Source organism: Orycteropus afer, unplaced genomic scaffold (genome assembly GCF_000298275.1).
Source record: "Orycteropus afer afer isolate SDZICR_OR568_19922 unplaced genomic scaffold, OryAfe1.0 scaffold00154, whole genome shotgun sequence".
Lineage (NCBI taxonomy): Eukaryota > Metazoa > Chordata > Mammalia > Tubulidentata > Orycteropodidae > Orycteropus > Orycteropus afer.
This window is the reverse complement of record NW_006921741.1, coordinates 7,318,280-7,339,694: the sequence shown is the minus strand read 5'-3', so window position 1 is coordinate 7,339,694 and position 21,415 is coordinate 7,318,280. Positions and strand designations below refer to the sequence as shown.

The 21,415-nt window shown below is 36.0% G+C and overlaps 1 protein-coding gene across 1 annotated transcript in view; it reads right to left on the bottom strand.

Annotated features, from left to right (window-relative positions):
* The window catches only part of TMEM135 (transmembrane protein 135), a 321,242-nt gene that overhangs the window by 26,594 nt on the left and 273,233 nt on the right, over window positions 1-21,415 (bottom strand). The window contains exon 7 of the mRNA XM_007946278.2: window positions 7,221-7,262. Within this exon, the coding sequence (XP_007944469.1) occupies window positions 7,221-7,262 (42 nt within the window). The remainder of the gene's footprint in view (window positions 1-7,220; window positions 7,263-21,415) is intronic.

Below are 21,415 nucleotides of genomic sequence, written 5' to 3'. Positions count from 1 at the left end.
TAGTGATACTGCCTCGGAAACCCAAGGAGGGGTCGCTATGAGTCAGGGCTGACTCGACGGCACATAACAACAACAACAACAACTAGTCAGCATGGGGTCGCTATGAGTCGGAAACGACTCGACGGCACTTAACAACAACAACAACTACTAGTCAATCACACAAAAACTCTATTTGTCTCTCAATTTTGTTTGTAGCTACAACTGAATAGGTTCCTCATTTTTTCCTCTAAATTTAAGTCCCATGTTGCTTTGAATCATAAATAGCTACAGTGCAATATAAGATCATCTACACAGACACAGAGAAATACAAGAACTAAAGAACGAGAATCAGAGAACAGTCAAGATTGCATGTATCCTCACATTATTTTATCAGAAAAATCATAAACTTGGTATCACTCTAACCTACATATTTATCTTTGAAAAAAATCATATAACTAGAAGAAGACACCATTCTCTTTCATCAAAACAGAACTGTTTTTCCAAAGACAAGGCAAAAAAATGTTATCACCTTTAGATAATAAGTCTAGCAGAATCTTTTATCAGTTTTTATTACTACGGTTTACACTATATGAGTTTTCCTCTTGTTGTTGTTGTTGTTGTTATTTGCCGTCGAGTTGGCCCCGACTCATAGCAACCCCTCCTTGGGTTTCCGAGGCAGTATCACTACGGAAGTAGGATTGCCCAACCTTCCTTCCGAGGAGTGGCTGGTGGATTTGAACCGCCAGCCTTCTGGTTAGCAGTCAAGTGCCTTAGCCACTATGCTACCAGAGCTCCCTTTCCTCTTATAAAGGATAACTAAGCTTTCTGAGGAAAGCTTACTTTTTGAACTTTCAGAAAACATCATAAAATATAGATAAAACACACTATTAAAAACACTACAGTAAAATATTGGAACATGTTGTTGTTGTTGTTATGTGCCGTTGAGTCGGACCCGACTCATAGCGACCCTCCTTGGGTTTCCAAGGAGTATCACTATGGAAGTAGATTGCTCAACTTTCCTTCCGAGGAGTGGCTGGTGGGTTTGAACAGCCAGGCTTCTGGTTAGCGGTCAAATGCCTTAGGCACTATGCTACCAGAGCTCCTATTGGAACATGGGGCTTGTGATAAACATAATATGAAAATGTTAAAACTCTGAAAAGAGAAAGAGAATAAGCTGTTAACATCAACAACTACAACCCGACTTCTTTAGGACAAACTTGGTAAAACTACCTAGCATGCCAAATTACAGAGAGTTTGCAATGGGATTCTTTGTTATCACATGGTAGATATGCATCCTTGGTAACTTAATCCAAAAGAATTTGTTTCTTTATTATAGATGTGCATGGAGAGTTTCAGATCTTCTAAGGAACAAGGGTACAGTCCTGAACAGTTAGGACAGTATCTCTCACACCTTTTACAACCTGCTATTTTGGCCATGACTAACCATCTCAGATCAGAGATCATTTCCTTGGAGAAGCTGTCCCTGCCCCAGCCCAGTGTTAGTCAGTGATCCTTCCTGGCTGCTCCCCTAGTACAATGAGCCCCACAGATGTAAGCACCTTTTTAGTATCCCATGTTTGTTATTGTTAGTTTCCCTTGAGTCGATTCCAATTCATGGTGATCCCACATGCAAAGCAAACTACTCCACAGGGTTTTCACAAGGCTGTGACCTTTCAGAAGCAGATTGCTAGGCCTGTCTATCAAGGTGTCTGTCAGTAGTTTCAAATTGCTAACTTTTCAGGTAGTAGTCAAGTGTCTGTGTTACCAAGGGGCTCCTTATTAGTCTATACCCACTGCCACTGAGTCAATTCCAACTCACAGTGTTCCTATAGGACAGAAAGTAGAACTGCCCCACAGGGTTTCTAAAGCTGTAACCTTTCTGAAAGCAAACTGCCACATCTTTCTACTGTGGAGCAGCTGGTGGGTTCGAACTGCCAATCTTTCAGTTAGCAACCAAAGGTTAACCACTGTGCCACCAGGGCCCTCTAGAATATACCCCTGCTAAATGGTGGGATGTATAAAACTATGTATATCTTCTTTGCTATCATATCCTCAGTGCCTTGTATATTGTCTGGCACATAGTCAATATTTATTAAATAAGTAAATATTGTAGTAGCTAACATATGACAGGCACAGTGCTAAGCCTTTTACAAATACTAAATAATTTAATTCTTACAAGAACACTATGAAGTAGACATGATTAAAATAAGCCATCTTGTACCTAGCCAGTGAATATCAGAGGCAGGAGCACTGGCTCTTCTTCCACAGTTCCGTCCTTGACTTTCTCTATCCATACCCGTAACTTCATTTATTAATTGCATATATGGATAATTTGCAAATCATCCTATACACAATTTCCAGAGGAAGCTTCCTAAAGTACATATCTCACTTTGTTTTCATTCTCAAGAACTTCATTGGTTTATGACTTACTAAATAAAAACTTGAAAAAGCTTGAAACCATGCCTAGCACAGAGTGAGCACTTACTGCATGAGCTATTATTATAAATTACAGGCAGTGTCTAGATTATGAACAAGTTCTGTTCCTGAGTCTGCCTTTAAGTTGAATTTGTGCGTAAGTCAGAACAGTTAGATATGGTTTGTGTCTAATGTCAGTGAAATGTTTGTCCTAATATATAATATATCACCTTTCTATGCATAAAAAACACTAAGGAAACACTTCCACATACACTAAAATATCTTTAACATAATACAGTAATAATAATGTTTTGATGTGCCTGTTTGTTACTATGAACCATTGTATGTACCTCGGTATTTTTAATATAATCAGATTTTAATTTATCTGTACACTATTATTATATATAATATACAATTATTGTATATTTATAATCATATAATTACAACAAAATTATACAAAAAATATAATTTTAAATTCTATTATAGGCTTTACAGGGGTTGGTTTGTAACTGCAGGTTGTGTGTAAGTTGGATGTTCCTGGGGACTGCCTGTATAGCTAATTGAACACTTGCCATGTCCCTGTGCTGCTCTTCTTGTCTGCATTCTTCTTCCCTATATATCTCTGCTGAAATCTTACCTGTCTTTTAAAATCTCAAAGCTCTTTCCTTTCCACCCCATTTCCCCAAAAAAGTTATCTGTGAATTGTGTGGCACTTAGTTTCTGTTCTATTATAGCACTTAAGCTTTTCTATTTTACAATTTACTGTTTTTCTCTCTGCCCCTACTCCTACCTACAGCTTGAAGAAAGGCACTAAATTAAGCCTGTCTAAAATATATCCCTGCAGTAACCACCACTCTACTCTTTTATAACATTCACCACAACAATTTTAATTAATTACTTGTTAAATGTCTTCTCTAGTAAACCTTAAGTTCTTTTGAGGACAGACTGTATCTGACTCATTCACCAGTATATTCTCAATGTTTAGTATAAGACCTGGGATGAAATAAAAGTATACACCTTCCCCTCATTTATCGACCATATTGTTATCCAATATTTTGTATTTACGACAACAGTACAAAATCTACTATTCAACTATTTTGTGCATTAACAATGTACATCTGGCAGTAACAAACACCAAGGTTCAAGATGAGAGTAATGTCGGCTGTAATGGTTAAAGTTATGTGTCCATTTGGCTGGGCTACGATTTTCAGTGGTTTGGCCATTATGTAATGATATAATTTGACAGTTATGTGATGAAGTAGTCATCCTCCATTTTGTCATCTCATGTGGTCATCCTCTATTTTCACATAACGTTATTTACACATAATGACTTGGTCTTTACAAGTTAATCATGTTAGTAAGTAGAGTGGGTCAATAAGTGGATAAGTGTCGAGGAGTGGGTGTACTAAATATTGAAGCTCCCATACTATCATTCATGTGTTGAGGAGTACTTAAAAAAATGGCTAAAAGTTTCATATTCTGAAACTTTTTACCTTTTTTAATTAGGAGACACCCAACTGGGGTATTTGTAAATACCTGTGCTATACAAATAAGGGACTCTTTTCCTAAGTGAAGAATGTGTGTTTTCATGATTGAGGAATTATGATCTATATGAGATGAGCACTGTCCAAGTACCAGAGCTACCAACAGGCCTTCAAACTTTTTTACAGTTCTATTCCTTTAAATTTCATCATTCTCAAATGTACAGGCCACTGAATAGCTTTTCCTCACCAGCAGGAAGTCCTATTGCATTGGGCTACAACAAGCATTTTTCTTTCCTCTAGCTTTTGTAATTTATATTAAATGTCATGTTTTTGATATGCTATATTTTTATACGTCTGCAACAAATATAGGACAGCCAAGAATGCAAAGAGGTAGAGTTAGATAGTCATGTCAGATAGTACTTTTTTGGAAACCTACAAAAACTACATACATTAATCCACATTCTTTTTTGACCATGAAACTTGACAATAATACATGTATTTGGCTTTAGTAATATTCTTCTGAGTGTCAACATTATAACTGTATGAGTAATCAATCTGCAATGTGGGCAATATAAAATGAAAAAAAAACCTGTCTATTGGAAAGAAATGTGTAATATAAGTACATTCCAATAAATAATAATTTTCTTTCTCTAATAGGAGTGCTAGCAAGAAATGCTAAACATTTTTCCTGTAATACAGAGAAAATTTTAAGTGTAAATAGTTCAAACCAGTCCTTTACTTAATTATAAGTGGATTTAAAGAAGAGATACAAAAATATCTGGCACATTTTTGCCTTTTTGAAAGTGCCTAACGCATTTGACCGCTAACCAGAAGGCTGGCGGTTCACACCCGCCAGCCACTCCTCGGAAGGAAGATGGGGCAATCTACTTCCATAGTGATACTGCCTTGGAAACCCAAGGAGGATCGCTATGAGTTGGATCCGACTCAATAGCAGTGGGTAGATATTCTAAGAAGAGATGCAGGAAAACAAAGTCTTTCTTTTCCTTTAGGAAAAATAACTTCTGGTTTTGTTATAAACTTTCAGTTTATCACAAAATCCTTCATAGGCAACATAACAACAACAACAGTAAGTTATTTTCTAAAAAGTTTCATGGTATTTTGGTGAAAAATATAAGATAAATCAATTACTATTATGTGTTATGACTCAGTTATTATTACTATAGAGTTTCCACAATCAAAAATATTGCATTGTGATTTTTTTCCTTACAAGCCAGTTTCCTTGCATTCCATCTGATTTTCAGTTAATAGCACCTTCTTACAGGCACTCAGCGTCTCAATACTTTACTGAGATTGAAGTGTAGAGGATAAGAGAAACTGGGAAAATATTAGTCGCTGCCTTCATTTTCTTCCACTGCAAGTCTCAACTTTGTCACTTTCTTTTTCATCCTCCCAACATCACCCACACCCTTGTATCTACTCTCTGGTTTTCTCTTTTTCAATGTCCCAAATACTGAGGACAGACTAATCTCTGTGAACCACTATCAATTACTCTGCTAAAAAAATCCTTCGATGACTACTTATTACCCATCTTATCAAATTCAGGTTTTCTTCCTTTTTTTCCCCTAGGTTTTCTGTAAACTGGTCCTACTCTACCTATCAAATAAGACATTTTTCTATTCCTGAATATAAACTTTCCATACTAATTAAGTTGATTTTCTCATTCTTATCTTACACTTCATGTTTACACTTTTCATGCTTTTGCTAATATTATTCACTTCCACCCAGAATATTCTTTCTTCTCTCTTATCCTTCAAGTATAGTTAAGGCTTACCACCTATAAGAATAACAATAATACTCAACATTTCTTGAGCACTTCCTATGTTCCAGACACTACTCTAGATATTTTAGATGCATTCACTTCTTTGACCCTCAAAATAACCGTGAGATGATCACATAAAACTTCTCTTAGTATTGAATCCACCCAAATTCTTCCTTCCCACAACCTGGTAATGTAGTGGTTAAAGCACTAGACCACTAACCAAAATGTAGGAGGTTGGAACCCACCAGCCCCTCTGTGGGAAAAAGACATGGCAGTCTACTTCTTACATAAAGATTTAAAACCTTGGAAATCCTATGAGGCTTTTCTACTCTGTCCTACAAGGCTGCTATGAGTCTGAATTCAATCAATGGCAATGGGAACACCTCCAATAAATATCATGCTGCTAATCTTCACAGGGGAGCTCTGGCGGTGTAGTGCCTAAGGCACTTGACTGCTAACTAGAAGGCTGGCAGTTCAAACCCACCAGCTACTCCTCAGAAAGAAGGTTGGACAATCTACTTTCATAATGATACCACCTCAGAAACCCAAGGAGGAGTCACTAAGGATCAAAGTTGACTCGCCAACAGTGTGTGTGTGTGTGTGTGTGTGTGTGTGTCTGTACGTACTTTGGGGAATAAAAATAGCAACATCTGACATAAACTGAATGTTGGATTTGGAGTCAGAATCTATAGCCACTTATGTGATGTCTAAGTAGTCAAGCATTTTAAGCCTTTACTCTGTCCTGTCACATGGGCATAAACATACTTAACTAGCTGAACTGTAAAAATTAAATTTTCTCATCTATGTGAAAATGCTTGGTGAACTATAAAATACAATACTAACATTAGTCAGTATTTCTACAGTATCTAACATGCTAAGAGTCAGAGAACGAGGGGAAAAGAACAGATTCTAATGAAGCTTGCAGTCCAATGTGTGATGCACAAAATGTACAGGTCCCATCCTAAAGAAGTCCATAATCTGGGCCACACAATTAAATACTTCATTTTCCAGTAACAGTTCATTTGTAGCTCTGTCTTCCCAATCTCCTTGAAGAAAGAGAGTTCTTATATTTCTTTTCTAACATCCCACCATATAAGGCAGGTAATAACTAACTCACTGCCATGAAGTCACATCCACGACCCCTCCTTGGGTTTCTGAGGTGGTATCACTACGGAAGTAGATTGCCCAATCTTCCTTCCAAGGAGTGCCTGGTGGGTTTGAACCACCAGCCTTCTGGTTAGCAGTCAAATGCCTTAGGCCCTACGCTACCAGAGCTTCTAAGGCATGTAATAGGCCTTAATAAACAGTTGTTGATTGACTGTTTATTGATTTTCAGGGCAAAGAAAATCTGATACAGTTCCCTTTTAATGAACTATCCACTAATGCTTGGAAACACTTTTGTCACTTCAAAAATTACTTTCAATTTAAAAATGGAGTCAATGAATATTTATTATAATCACTTTTAGATATTACATTTGAAAAAGAAAAAGTGACTTGCAAACACTCTCTCAACATAAAGGTAAATTAAATATGTAATTAGCTAAATTAAATATGTAACTTACCTAAGCGCAGAGAATGTAAATCCTTTCAAACCATCTTTGCACCTAAAACAATAAAAATTTACAATCATAAAACAATGTGTTTTGGAATATAAAGTAGTAATAAGTTGTTATTAAAGAAGTTTACGGAGATTTTTTAAAAGGTGAAACTCTTTTAGGACAATAGTCTGAGCATTACAAATGTTCAAACAAGCAGTAAGCAGTAAAGCAAGCCATCTTGCACAAAATGATTAAAATGATAATGATTTCCTGTGTCAAATTAGCATAACTTAAGGCTCAACCCTCAGATCTGTAGGTTGAAGAGAGAATTAAGTAAATCTTCTAAGGACTCCACTGGGACTTCAAATAAGGGCTGAAAGTGGAGCATTCTTCATTCTCTCCAATCCCTGGGAGACCAATTTGCTGTGAAGAGAAAGGCCACATACACCTGCTGGGTATTATATATAGGTCAATTCAAGGTCCTGACTTTTCTCTCCTTATTAATTCAGTGAATGCAGAGTAATGTAGAGTTGGCAGGCATAGAAAGACTTCAAGTCTAGTTCACTGGTTTTAACTTCTGATTAAACCCAATCAGAAGAGACATCACAATCCTGGTACCATTCTAAACACTTTTCATGCATTACTAGAGGTGGGGGACAAGACCAGAAACAGAAGACTCCAAATAATATTTACTGAGTGCTTTCTATTACTGGGCACTGTTTTGGTCATTTCACAAGTTATCTCATTTAATTATGTCACAACTTCATGAACAAGTGTGGTGTTTCTCTATTTCATAGCTGCTCAGAGACTTGAAAAATGTAGAAACGTTCCAGTAATCACATGCGTAAAAGAGTCAGAATCTTCCCACAAAGAAGTTTGTCTGACTCAAAAGTCCTGATTTTCTCTTATACAACCTCTCAAAACAGTATGTCCTTTCATTCAAATTGCATAGTAATTAAGAAGAAAAGATTCTCAGCTCTGCTAAAAATATTTAAATAATATCTTAAAACAGGGACATTAATAGGCTACTATTGCATCATCCTGACGCTGTTGCGTGTGTTTAGCCTGCTCTGTAGGATGATCACCTTATGAAAGGGCCTTGGGTATTTAGTATCAAATCCCTTGGAGAACCTATAAATACTGGTGATAAAATAATGTGCTAATGTATGTTAATATCAGGCATCGGATATTCTTGAACAAAGAGCAGACTCTCAAATCTAATTGGGCAAAGCTCTCGGTATGTTTTTTGTATGAAAGGTCTCAAGGGAAATGGAAGAAATCTATCTTACCAATTTAAAATACATAGACATTTTTACCGGAGATACTATAGAATCTCAGATAAAGAACTTAATTCATGTGCACAAAAATGCTTAAAAGATTTACAAACGCATTTAATTACACAACATGATCTATTTTTGTGGTCATGTTAACAATGACAAATGTCCCAGAATTTAGTTCACACATACTACCTAATTATCCACCTACCTCACAAAGAATGAGCTTAAAATGTACATGTACTACACCACCAGACCTCCTATGGAGAGATTATAGCATTAAAAAAAATTAACTTTATCTTTTTCCATCTGAAGAAAATATTTGTCAGTAATTTAAAACCTACAATTCAGTAATTTCTAGATAGGAGGGGCAGGGAGAGGGTAGGAAAACACCAAGATTAATTAAAAGATTATGTTTATCTGGGAACAAATTTTGGCTTTGGTATGTTATTGTTACGGACAGCCATTTATCTTTGTGCGATGCTGGATAAAGGATTGTGACAAGTTGGTCTAGACAACACTGTATATTTGTGACCTTAAACAATAAATTTAATTGCAGACCAAAACATCAAAAAGTAGCTTTCAAATATACTATAGGCATATACGAATAAATTTGCAATTTCATTATGATGGAAGTTTGGTTCTTTCAGCTGAACCCTGTGGGAAGCACTTCATATTGATAAAGTCTTAGCAGAGATTCAAAAGAGGCTATTTTCTTCTTGCCATTCATGTGTATAAGGTCTGTTAATGTAATTGAGAGTCAGATGGCTATGTCAAAAGAACAAAAAAGTAATTATTCCCATGAAAAGTATCTTTAAAATAGTAAAATAGTCCTGCATTTTGACAGCAAGAGTCCTGTCTGAGCATTAACCTAACTAAGGAAGAGTATTGTAATTTGTTTTAAATGGAGAACATATAAATGTTAAGATTTAAACAAAGCAGACCCCATTACAAGGTACCTAGCTATGCTATGGGTTCAGTTATTGTAATGTAAATCAAACCACATTCTCCATTTATCTATTAAGGATCATTGGCTTATTCAACAAATATTAACGAAGTGCCAACTATGCGTAAGGTACTGGCTTAGGTTCTAAATATGTAACAGTCAGCAACACAGAAGCCTTCCTCTCAAACAGCTGACATTCTACTTGGAGGAGAGAGATAACAAAAAAAGTAAATATATCCCGTGGTAATTGCTAGGGCAAAAAATAAAGCAGGATAAGGGGATAAAGTGCTGTAGTTGGTGTGGTCAAGAGGGGCCTCTCTGAGAAGGCAGTATTTGATTTGATCAAAAACCTCAATGAGGTGGGAGAAGAGCATTCATTTAGAAAAATGCTGACCTCTGATGAGGAGTCTGCATGGCATGGAAGTAGATTCCTGTATCTGGAGCTGAATAAGGGAGGGAAGCTGTGGTGGGAAATGAAGTCACAATAATGGGGGTGGAGAAAGGTCTAACAATTTATATAGGGCCGTGTAGGTATGGTAAGAACTTTGGAAGGTTCTCAGCAGAGAAGTTACAAGATCTGTCTTAAATTTAAAATGAATCACTCTTGCTGCTGGGTAGAGAATAGACTACAGGAGAGTAGGGTTAGAAGCCAGGAAGCTAATTAGGAGAGGAAAGATGATAGTGGCTTGACTAGAATAAAAAGGTAGGGGTAGAGAGAAGTGGTCACCTTCTGAATGTATTCAAAAGTGGAGTAGAAGTTCTTGATGGAGCAAATGCATAAATGAAAGAGAATTTACAAATTATTAAAATATATTTGGTTTGAGTAAATGGAAGGATGGATGGTCTTTTATTCAAATGAGGAAGATTAGGGGAAGAGCAGGTTCAAGAAGAAAATCCTAACTTTGTTTTGTACATATTAAGGTTGAGATGCATATGTCAAAAAAGTAAGCATGTGGTTATATGGGTTTGGTGTTCAAGGAAGAAGTCTAATTAGTTCATATGTAGTATTTTTAAATGCACAGGATTTGACACAATCATCCAGGAAATAAGCCTAGAGAGAGAAAATATACAAAAACTAAGTATATTTTACCACTCCAAAATTTATAATGCAGAAATCTCTCCTTGTAGAACAAAAACTAAAGTCCATTTCTCCTTCTAATAAAAATCTTCCTCTAATATAAAGTCTCATTTTGCTTTTCAATTTTGCAGAAAGATAATACATTTACCTGATGGGTATTTAAACTTTCCTATTAAATTCAGTCTATGCAAATCTGTATTTATGAAATCCTGTATTGCAAGGTTCTTTGCTAAAGGTTGATATAAAACAAGAGGCAGGAGAGACAAAGAGGAAAAAGAATTTGCAGCATTACATCAAACAACTTGGCTGATACACAAATAATTACAGAGGGCCAGGGGTGTAAATGAATGGAATTATTTACCATATATAGGAAAACATAAATAAGCTTAATATTATGGTTATAATATTACTCTTGGTCAAATGCTAAAGGGGGAAAAACCCACAAAGACAAAAAAAAGTATGTGAATCATAGTAAAAGAAACAATTATGTCCACAAAACTTCTTCTTTCATGTTTCATTTCCATGAAATTACTTCCATGAGATACCTTCATCTTTATTACAACACAGAACCAGCAGATGTCGCTAGTAAATTGATTTTGAAAGATTTTGTAGCTCTTTAAGATTTCAAGGTCAAACATTTTCTTGCATGTTTTCCTTTAAAAATACATTTACAGGAATTCAAAATGTTACTGATCTTAAATCACATTAAGTTCCCAAGTAAATATCGTGATACTACCTTTGAATGATGGGTAATATTCCTGTTACTATAATCCATTCACCACAGTTCTGTTTAAGAACACCCTACTGTTTAGCACATAACAACAACAACAACTGTTTAGCACCAGAATAAATTTTGATGATATAAATGTGCTGCTTCAATATATGTTCTCTAATGAGCTGAAAACAATGAGAATAAATGATTTTGAGTCTTAGTATTTTATGTCTACTTTGTTTTCATTCACTTGGTAAATACAGTGGATGTTAAGGATGTACTTTATAAATGCCCCTTGAAATATTTCTTCAGAAGGAGTGCACGGTACAGTGGAAAGAATCTTGATATGAACAAGGATACAGGTACTAGTTAAACTTCTCTACCAATACAGAGCAAAGCACTCAATTTTTTAGGGTTCAACTTCTTTATCCATTATTGTAGATGGGGAAAAAAAAAAAGAATAGGCTTAAAGTTCAAGTGTTAACAGCTATATTGGACGTATGAAAAGAACAAAATACGAACTTAATTCTAAATAATAATTACTAATAATTGCTGGATCTTCAAATTTTAGATTTGACTAATTACAGTATCATTGGACCTAAAACCATAAATATATTTGCAGTGAATACAATTCAAAATATTAATTTGAAAGTTAAAGAGTATCCAGAATACTTATTTAAATGCTTACTTAGTTTTTAAAACTCCATATAAAAAGAATAAACCAGGTTTTGTCATTAATTTTTTTCTAACCCATTTTCCAGTATAGAAGCTAAACTTAGTATTAAATTATAATTTATCACAAGACAGCATATCAAAAAAATGTATGTTTTATTTTGAAAAATCATCAGTGTGCTAGTCACATATGCAAACTCCAACTGGTTAAATAAATGATTAGAAATTACAACTCAGAATTTCTGATACTAAAATATATTATATTAGTTACGTATACACACAAGTTTTCCTCTTAAATCTATTGTTTGAATAATAAAATAGACTAAACAGTTCAGTTTTAGCCTGCATATGGCAGCTGATACAAAAAACAGAGTAACTAATGTTCCTATATTAAGAAAGGACACATACAAAGATCTGAAGTTCAAATAACAACAAATTAAGAAATTTGGAAAGATTTTGTTTGCTTTATGAGCCCTTATTACAGCCTCAAATAATTTTCAATAGGATTCCTAGTGAATTCTCCTAGTGCACTAAAAATATTACTTAAGTCTGATATAATTTTTAAAGTACACTTATTTCATACGGAACGGAACACTTGTGCTTGGCTCTCACCTCAAGAATCCAAGCAAGTTGCTATAGTGGGCGGCAATTAGGGTAATCAAGTGCGATTGTAAGCCTCCAGGAGATTATTGTGTGCTTTTCTTCTGGTGTGTCCTAAATGTAAATTGGAAACATTTGGACCTAAACTTACAGAAACGACTCCAAAAGATTCAGACTTCTTCAACTTGGAGGAACTGGAACTGTTTTCGTTTTAAAATATAAACTAAGGAAGGTCATGCACCAAACTGCCTTCAATTGCTGAGGAACTAAAAATCACCTTTGGGCTGTTTCTGTTAATTAGGATGAATTTCCCTCTCAAAATGAACTGCTAATAGCAATACTAGTCAAACTTTAAAATGCTTGTAAAAGGAGTAGATTGTGGACTCATAAGACCTAAAGTGAAAGACTTGTTTGTAGTCCCCAAGGAACTGGTCAAGTGATTAAACTTAACAAATTAACTACAGGTAACAACCAAATAAGAAATAATATCAAAATGATGTTTTATGTAAATCAAAAAACTTAGCCAGGGTCTTAAAGTCATGGTATTGCTATGGACAAAAAAAATTATCCATATTAAACAAAATTATAATCACAATACCAAACCAATCTATTTTTAAATGCTTCAAGACTGGCAAGTATTCTGAATTTCTTCCCTCTATAACAGTTGTGAAAAAGATGAAAACAAATGTTTTCAATTAAATATAATCTTTGAATCAACATGAATTTATTTTCAAATATACATCAGTATCTATGTCATTAAAATAATATGGCAACTGGTTTTCATGTTAAACAAAATGAGCAGCTATTTAAACTATAACACGAGATCATACATATATATATATATATACATTTACATATACATTTACATATACATATACATATATAATATACACAACATATAAATTCATGCTGTTTAATACCGAAGTTCAAATCTAACATAAATACCTATCTCTGGGTAACGGAACAAAACAACACTTTTAAGACTTCTGGGATACTACTATTTTTTGATTAACTGGGGACTACAGAGTATCCCATCAGGAGGTCTCGTGAAGGTTGGTGGTTTAAACCCAACAGCCATTCCTGCTTCTGTAAAGATTTATAGTCTTGGAAACCCTATGAGGAATGCTACTCTGTCCTAAATGGTTGCTCTGAGTCGGAATCAACTCAATGGCAATGGGTTTGGGTTTTTCTGGTTTTATATGGTATTTGAGTCAGAATAGACTTCAAGCAATGAGCTTGCTTTTGTTTTATACAGTACCTTGACCTGCTACCCCCCCACCAAAAGAAAGTCTTCAAACACTCCAGATTAGTTCCTCTTAAAGATGAGAAACTTAAATCTTGCTAGTCTATAGAGTGATATTTGAAAATGGAATATTGGAACTACTGTAACCTGAGAGAATTGTATTACATCAAGAAACAAAGGCCCAGAAAAGTTAAGTTACCAGCCCCAAAATAGAGTTTGGTCCCCAAACATCCCCATATAGCAATAAAATCATGTTACAACCCAATTGGTTAACTCTCTGTGCCTACCAAAGTCTCTGTGGAGAAGAAATACTATAGAGAAAGGATCTTGACCAAATAACCTGAATGAAGGTAGAAAGAAAAATGGTCTTCCAACTGGCATTATGCAAAGACTTTTACATGGATGACTTTAAAGGAATTGGTTTCCAGTTTCTCATTTCCCTGTGTACTTTTACCTAAATATTATCTGTTTGAAAATATACTTTGGTCAAGGTTCTATGTTGGCATCTCCTTTCCATTTCCCTTCAAAATATCCAGTTCTCAAAGCATTCTCACCAGAATTTCCTGGACAATCACACACCACCTTTAGCTACTTAAATTCTAAAAGCACCTCAATAGTACACATGTATACCAAGGAGAGTACTGAATTGAAGTTTCATATTACACATCAAGTAAGAAACTGCACTTTTGATAAAAATTTATAAGATTGTTTCTCTCTCATCTGTCTCCCAACAGCAAACAAACTGTATTAACAGGTATTTTTCAAAACATTTCACACTTTCTCACAACTCTCATTTTGGTTGTCTTCTATATGCAATGCTCTCTTCAATCATTCTCCCTTTCTGCAAGAAGAACTCCTAAGGCCATCAGAAATGGAAATTTCTTCTACAATTAGATCTATTTCCTTCCTAACCCTTTTTGTACTTGGTGTATTTTTTGTAACTTTCGTTTGGTCCTCGTTAATATGATAGTAATTTCCATAACTATCTAATCTGCCCGACCAAATTTAGGGGTTTTTGTTTTGTGACTATGTCCTAGAAATCAAAGGAGGAGTTTATAGAATTTACTTCTTTAACAATGAGGTTTATATGAAGATTCTACATTTTATTGTTATAGCATTTGCAGAGTAACTTAGGTCTCTGTTGTTGTTGTTGTTATGTGCCGTTGAGTTGGACCAAACTCACAGCGACCCCTCACTGGGGTTCTGAGGCGGTATCACTACAGAAGTAGATAGCCTAACCGTCCTTCTGAGGAGGGGCTAGTGGGTTTGAACTGCCAGTCTTCTGGTTAGCAGTCCAGTGTCTTAGGCACTGCGCTACCAGAGCTCCTACTTAGGTCTCTAAGAGTATAAAAAGCAGCCTGCATCAGTCAGAAAGTGCGAGGTCAGCAGTTCTCAAAGGGTGGTCCCTGGACTAGCTGCATCAGCATCAGATGGTAACATATTAGAAATGCATATTCTTGGGCCACACTCCAAAATTCAGAAAATCTAAGGGGGGGGGGACCAATGACTTATATTTGAACAAATCTTACAGGTGACTCCGATGTATGCTAGTTTGAGAAAGACTAGACTGGGGTTATGCTATAGTAACAAAATCTAAATGGTTTTCAACAATGTTTCGTTCAAGGTAACATGCTAACATTTCACCAATGTTTATCACATGCTACCTATCAAACAATACTTGGTATGGCTCAGCCACATGTCATCTTTATTTAGGATGTTAGGGTGATGCAGAGCTATCTATTCGGAACTGCTGATTGTCAGAGAAAATAGAGAAAACTGTTCTAACTCAAAGGAGCTCTGGTAGCACAGTGCCTAAGTGACTGCTAACCAGAAAGTTTGTGGGTCAAACCCACCAGCCACTCTATAGAAGCAAGACTAAGCAATCTACTTCCATAAAGATTTACTGCCTTGGAAACCCAATGGAAATTGCTATGAGTCAGAATTGACTCAATGGCAGTGGGTATAGTTTTTTGGTTTATGTCCTGATTCAAAGTTTCTACTCAAAAGTGAACATAAATCACTTCCACTCACATTTCTTTAGCCAAGGCAAGTCATAAACCAGACATAATAGATCAGGGAAGTATAATGCCTCCCCCGGGGAAGAGTAGTAAATGCTTTTGAACAATAACGTCATCTGATATTCAGGCCAAGCAGATAATTGTTGAACATCAAAAAGATTTACTTGTAATACTTAAGGAAATTCAGAGCACAATTCCATTTTCCTCCTAGTGTGGTAATGAATTTGGCCTTGCCCACAGAGAAGGTCTGGGACGTAATAATGTTATGCCTCACTGGAGTGTCTATGTTTGCCTGGGGGGTCTTAGGTCATAATGGATAGTCTAATAATGTGATTCAGGGCAGGGTCTGGCCACATGTGTATAGTCTTAGTGTGGGGGCTGGTCCAGAAAGACCAATGTTATGATGTAGAGTGGGGGCTTTGAGTCAGGCAATATCCACTGACCTGGAAACTGAGTGCAGCCACATGGACAACCATATATACATAATACAGTCCCAATAAAAACTCTGGAAACTCATGTGACTAGCAATATTCCATGCATACTGTCAAAAAATGATGACAGGAGTAATGCATCCTGATTCCACAGGAGAGGACAAGAAAAGTTCTTCTTTTGGAACCTTCCTGGACTTTGCCCTGTGTACTTCCTCCCTCACTGAATTTAATCTGTATCCTTTCCCTGTAAAAAACTGTAACGCTGAATATAACAGCTTTCAGTGAATTCTATGATTCTTTCTAGAGAATTATCATACTTGAGGATGGTTTTAGGACAGTTCCAAACTTGCAGTTGTTGTCTGTCAAAACTGAGGGTAGTCTTGGGGACTGAGTTTTCTAAACTCAGTTATCTAACCTCTGTGTACTACTAAAATTCTATCATCAGTTAGTCTTGTTCACAATAACTTGTATTTTTCAATTTAAGTGTGATAATCTTTCTTAATGCATTTTATTGAAATATAATTTACATACAATGAAATACACAAAACTAAAGTGACATGGGTCAATGATTTTTTTTTTTTGGCTGTGTTCCCTCCCCGCCCCTCCCACCCCTGGCAACTAACAAAGAAAGTTTCCCTCCATATATAAACCTTTCCTTGACCCTCCACAATAACAAACTAATACTGTATTTGTCCTTCTGAGATTGACTTATTTCACTCAGCATTATAATGTCCTCCAAGTTCATCCATCTTATGCAGTGTTTTGCAGACTCTACATTATTCTTTAGTGCTGCATAGCATTCCAGTATGTGTATATACCATAGTGTGGTCATCCACTCTTCCGCTGATGGGCACATAGGTTGTTTCCATCTTTTTGCTATTGTAAATAGTGCCATGATTAACATGAGTGTGCATATATCTGTTCCTGTCCTGGCTCTCATCTCTCTAGGATATACCTACTAATGGAATTGCTGGGCCAAATGGTATCTCCAATTCCAGCTTTCTAAGGAATCACCATATTGCTTTCCACAGTGGTTCTATCACTTCACAGTCCCACCAGCAGTGTATGGGAGAGTCTCAATTTCTCCACATTCCTGCCAGCATTTGTCATTTTCTGTCTTGCTGAACCTTGCCATCAGTGCTGGGGTGAGATGGTATCTCACTGTTGTTTTGATTTGCATCTCTCTGATGGCTAATGACTGTGAGCATCTCTTCATGTATTAGCTGGCCACCTGAATATCCTCCTTGGTGAAGTGTCTATTCATGTCTTCTGCCTATTTTTCAATTGGATTGTTAATTCCTTTGGTGTTGAGGCATTGGAGTTTTCTATAAATCTTACAGATAAGTCCTTTGCTAGATATGTAATTATCAGCAAATATGAATTTGTTGCTGTCACTTTTGTCATGTGCTTTTTCGTGATGTCGATTTCTTTGTTCCATATAATTTTCTATGTTGAGCTCATTTTGTTTATGAATCATGTTATCACTTCCTTTGTTGCTCTTGTTTTAGTATTTGCTAAATATTTGTGCTGGTCCTCTTTTTTATTTTGATGTGAAGGTTTATTATTTTTCTTTGAGGTTACCCTGTGATTTATAGTTTTCTTCCCAATAAGACTAGGCTCAGATTTCTCAGTAGAAACCATGCAGGCAAGAAGACAATGGGATGGTATACATAAAACACTGAAAGAGAAAAATTTCCAACCAAGAATAATGTACCCAGCAAAACTGTCCCTCAAATTTGAAGGTGACTAGGACATTTCCAAACAAGCAGAAATTAAGGGAATTTGTTAAAACCAGACCGACCTTACAAAAGATGTTAAAGGGAGCCCTATGGACAGAGAAACAACTGACCATTAACAACATGATGATATAACCCAGAAACCAACCCAGCTATGGAAGTATCCAAAGTAAATAAGCCTACAAGATTGTAAACAGGGAACCAGAGACATCAACTCACAAATGAGGACAACTACAAACCCAAAAGAGGGAAAAAACTGTGTCGTTACAGAACTTCTAGATGGTAGGAATGTCAAGACAACTACAAGATAGAATGGACGTGTGATAATCTTGAAAATCTTTCTCATACTGGTCTAAGAAAAAGGTGTGGCTGTACCACATCAGTTAATATTTTACATTCATGCACACACACAGAATATGGGTGTAAATACACACACACACATTCTGTCTCTGAGCTCTATTTTGTCTAATCACTAAAACATTCTGGATTTTACATTGATCAATTTTGTATACCAAGTGCCTACAATAGTACATAGTACATAAGTCACTTAAGCAATATATGTTGAAATAAATTTTTATCTGTGCCAAAAAATAATCAAAAAAATCTGCATTTTATAGAAATTCTATTTCTAACTGGGTACCAAGTCTCTTGATTCTTTTTGTAACAGCAATTCTAGGAGTTTTTTGATATTCAGTTTCTAAAGAAATTTTTACTTTTAAATGAGCTACCCAATACTTACCTTAATGTTAATAGTTTCTTTACAGTTATAATTTAGTTAGGAATTTATACTGAGACATATATATGTGTATCCTAAATTAGAGTTCTCCAATCTTGAAGAGAAGCCACTTATTCAATTCCCTACATGAAATACAACAGTAGTTGTAATACATAATGATTAAATCCAAAAGGAAGGAACCCTGGTGGCACAGTGGTTAACACTTGGCTATTAATCAAAAGGTTGGAGGTTCAAACACACTAATCACTTCACACGAGAAATACATGATGACCTGCTTCAGTAAAGATTACGGCCTCAGAAACCCTATGGGACAATTCTACTCTGTTCTATAGGGTTGCTATGATTCAGAATCAACTCAGTGATAGTGGGTTTAGTTTTGGTGGTGTAAGTCTAAAATGTAGGAATAAGAATTCTGCTGTTAGGTATGTTCATCACTCTACTATGAATCATAACCAAGTAAAAGAGATGAGACCATAAAGTTAAAAGGCTGGAACACTGTTTTGCATTCATTCATCATACATGCATTCATTCACTTATGCATTTACTCATTCTTGCATTTTTTTTCACAAATAATTCCTAAGAATAAACTATATATATATACCAGGCAGGTTGCCAAGTGTTAGGAATAGTCATTGTCTACATCATCCATAACTTCAGAAACCAGTAGCACATAAAGTAAATCATGATACCGTATTATAAAAAGTACTTTTATTTACAGTGCTACCCACCAGCCACTCCTTGGAAGGAAGATTAGGCAATCTACTTCGTAGAGATACCACCTCAGAAACCCAAAGAGGGGTCACTATGAATTGGAAACGACACCATGGCATTGAGGTTTTTTTTTTTTTAATAGGGGGACAAAGGAGTGGTGCCTAACTCTGCCTTGAGTTTACTATAACTGGAGCATAAACATAAGGAGAAACACTGGCAGGCTAGCCCGTGCCAACAATAAGTTTGAACTTTTACCTTGAGGCAAAAGGTCCCATTCCCCAGAGGAGTGACATAACCAGACCTGTGTTTAACAAAAATATGCCAAATGTGGCGTTCATGACCTTCACTGAATCCTATCCCACTGTTTATTTTTTGAACTGTAACCTCTCTTAGTAGTATTTGTTTAAACTTTTAAAAACTGTCAACCTACAAACTGAATTCTGTTGAAAGTAACAGATGTTATGACTATTTAAATTTTCTATTATTCTTTATTTTGAGATAATGGATTAAACCACACATCAACTCTGAGACAGATTTTAATACCTTTTTTCACTGATTAACAAATTAGTTAAAAAATAATTCCTTTCAAAACTGAAACTTAACTAAGGTATAAAGATAAAATATCAAACTCAATATGACTATAAAGCTGTATAAAGTAGTAATTAATACTAACCATTAAAATAATAAATTAATACTACCATTAGTAGTAATTAATACTAACCATTTATTTTTATTAAAAATAAAGCAGTCTTCATGGCAAAGTGGTTAAGCACTAGGCTGCTAGCCCAAAGGTTGGTGGATTGAACCCCTGAGCTGTTCCATAGAAGAAAGACGCTGCTGTCTGCCTCTGTAAAGATCACAGCCTTGGAAGCCATAAGGAACATTTCTACTCTCCCGTATAGAATCGCTGGGTCGGAATCCATTTGAAGGCACCAGGTTTGGTTTGGTTTTGATTGCAACAAATCAAAAAACCTTAGTCTCTTAACATAATAAAGATGCATTTCATGCTTTTGTCACTATCCAATTAGGCATTAATCTAGCCTGTCTCTGCCAAAGAAATAAACCTCACTTTGGGCAACCAGGATAGATTTCTAGATATTGTTCTGTGTGTATGTGACTAATAAAATCATACCATTTATTTACGGTGGGGATGGGGAAGGATGATGAAAACTAAGAAGAAAGAAGAAAGAATCATGCTTGATAAAGGAGAGGATCAGTGAAAAAGAAGAAGACCCTTAAGGAGATAGATTGACGCAGTGGTGCAACAACAGGCTCCAACAAGTAACAACTGTGAGGATGGCAGAGGACTGGGCAGTGTTTCCTTCTGTTGTATGTAGGGCATATCAAGCACAAAGTTACTTACCAACTTTTTACCTTTGCTATAGGAGCTCTGGTAGCATAGTGGCTAAAGCACTTGACTGCTAACCAGAAGGCTGGCGGTTCAAACCCACCAGCCACTCCTCGGAAGGAAGGTTGGGCAATCCTACTTCCGTAGTGATACTGCCTCGGAAACCCAAGGAGGGGTCGCTATGAGTTGGGGCCGACTCGACGGCACATAACAATAACAAATTATAGTTTGCAACTCTTCCTCTTCTATATACAAAAAAATTCCAACTCATAGTTACCCCTCCTTGGGTTTCTGAGGCAGTTACCACTACGGAAGTAGATTGCCCAACCTTCCTTCCAAGGAGTGGCTGGTGGGTTTGAACTGCCAGCCTTCTGGTAGGCAGTCAAGTGCCTTAGGCACTATACCACCAGAAAAAAACAAGGATTCATCGGAAAGGTTTTAGATATGACAACGTATATGTTAAGTATGAATAGGAATCTGTCTCTTCACATTAATAACCAAACTCACTGCCATCTAGACAATTCCGACACACAGAGACCCCCACTGGTTCGCCAAGACTGTAAATATTTACAGAAGCAGATTATTTCATCTTTCTTCCATGGAGCAGCTGGCAGGTTCGAACCACTGACCTTTTGGTTAGCAGCCAAATGCTTTAACCACTACATGACCAGTGCTCCTTCTTCACATTATAGAGGTTATTATTTCTGAATTAGA